Below are 2,500 nucleotides of genomic sequence, written 5' to 3' on the forward strand. Positions count from 1 at the left end.
AAATATAAAAGAAACTCATGTGCATACGCAATATGTTCATGAGGGTTTGACGGATGCTGATGGTCCTTTTGTGTAAAGTTAAAAATGGCATTTCCTTTTTACGTTTTTTTGCACAGGTGTGAATGCGTATGTGAATAATATCATATACACGTACACACATGCACACACATTGGAAATATATATTCATTTCTTAGTGGGATACATGTACTAAGTTGGTTTGCTGTGAGCAATCAGAAGAAACCGCAATCACAGTGTGATAATGAAAACTAACCAAGTCCCAGACATGAATTGATATATCTGAGGCCTTTGTCCTGAAATGGACTATAAACTTGTGTATTTGTTTTTGTTGTTGTATTTAAATTTAAGCTCTTAATGTTGTTGTTTTTTTTGACGCGCTTATGTAGTGGTTAAACAATATCTGTTAATCTTATGCCAATAAGTATTACTCAGAAAATCGCCTGTCAAAGGATTGAAAAGTAAACAGAGAAAAGTCTCCCGAATAATCTTTATATGTAATCAACCAAAATCTCCAAATGAAATAGATTCCATTCTCTGGCAGAGATCCACGTGTTTTTTAATTGCTTAATTGAGATGACCATCAGGAAATTATATCATTAGATATCAAACCTTGATAACTTTTCTCTCTCTCACTCTATAATTCTTTGGTTATTGTGAAACTGTTCTGCTAATTCTTATTTTATACAAATAGTTATTTTTCCTTAAATATTTATTTTTTATGAATATTTAAGTTATTTTTATTTGGTTACAAGATCAAAAATTTGATTTAGAAATTTTGAATATTACAATTCTCTATTTTCAGTCGGATTTTACTGTCATATAAAAACACCATTTATATATATATATATATATATATATATATATATATATATATATATATATACACATATATATAAATATATATATATATATATATATATATGTATATATATATATATATATATATATATATTATATATATATGTATATATATATATATGTATATATATATATATATATATATATATGTATATATATATATATATATATATATATATAAATATATATATTATATATATATATATATATGTGTGTGTGTATATATACATGTATATATATATATATATATATATATATATATATATATATATATATATATATATATATACATACATACATACATACATGCATATATATATATATATATATATATATATATATATATATATATATATATATTATAGCATCTTACTTTTTTCTATGTTATTTGAATGTGAAAACTTACTTTCATTTTATTGGTAATTTTCTTGTTTCATAAAAGTAGATGGTCTTGTTCATAGTGACAATGACGATAATAGTAAATGGAAATTCAGATTGATCAACAGGCTGATGTTGATGTTTTTGTAGTTTCCAGTTTTAATTGTGGGAATAATTTCACTAACTTTTCAACCAATATAAATTTAAATGATTGAATTTTGTTTACAAGAGGTTATCATTTTCCTTTCGTTTACTGTTTTACTTCTTGTGATTACCTTCTTTATTTATATATTAGACCGATTAGATTCTTTCATTTTCTTTTGAATGGTAAGGTACAACAATCTGTAAACTCCATAATTTGATCTTTAATGGTGGTCAGGGTGGGTAAGTTAGCGCTCCCCATCTCCACTTTTTCGCATGAACAAACTGTAATAAATACGTTGAAGATGAAGAAATGTAACTAATGCAAACTAAGTCACAAATAAGTTTAATATTATTTGAGAAATTTATACCAAAAACTGTGGGAAAAATACTGCATTTTTATATCCACCTAATGTGTTGATATAGTATTGAAATTGATAGTTTTTCTGAAAGAACACATTTAACTTTCCTTATAGTTTGTTTGATGAATGGAATGTTACTCCGATCTATCCATACGGTCAGGTTTTAGTTTAGTTTAGTTTACCTCAACACCAGCTGACGTAAAGAAAATTGGAGTAATTGTGGGCTTCAAAGAAAATGTTAATGTTTATATGGGAGACCTAAATATATTTGCTTCACACTCTTAGACAACTCGTCAGATTCACTCATGCATTTCATAGATAATTCACTGTGTAATTTGGGACACATTACTTATATCAATTCATCAGTGATATGTTTCCATTTCAATTATATATAAATATGCTGTAGTTGATTTGGTACTCAAATAAAAGAGAAAATGATATTCAATCCAAATAATCTGGTAATATGTGCGTGTAGAGAGAGAGAGAGAGAGAGAGAGAGAGAGAGAGAGAGAGAGAGAGAGAGAGAGAGATTCGTAATCGTAGTAGTGATTGTAGTAAACAAAAAGTATTAGATGTACTTACCAGGCAAAGGATCAGCAAGATAAATAGCAGGGCTGTACTGACGGCTGAGTTTTCTATGCTCCTGGACCTCTGCTCGCCCTGGCCTGAAAATTATAGAGATAAGAATTAGTGATGCGGTGGCATTTTTCAACCCCTCCCCCATTCCTCATACAAAGAATAGT

At 27.6% G+C, this 2,500-nt stretch overlaps 1 protein-coding gene across 1 annotated transcript in view; it reads right to left on the bottom strand.

The window, feature by feature from the left end:
- Positions 1–2,500, bottom strand: part of LOC137656411 (uro-adherence factor A-like) — a 54,877-nt gene that overhangs the window by 48,477 nt on the left and 3,900 nt on the right. The window contains exon 2 of the mRNA XM_068390588.1: positions 2,340–2,422. Within this exon, the coding sequence (XP_068246689.1) occupies positions 2,340–2,422 (83 nt within the window). The remainder of the gene's footprint in view (positions 1–2,339; positions 2,423–2,500) is intronic.

Source organism: Palaemon carinicauda, chromosome 17, assembly GCF_036898095.1.
Source record: "Palaemon carinicauda isolate YSFRI2023 chromosome 17, ASM3689809v2, whole genome shotgun sequence".
Classification (NCBI taxonomy): Eukaryota; Metazoa; Arthropoda; class Malacostraca; order Decapoda; family Palaemonidae; genus Palaemon; species Palaemon carinicauda.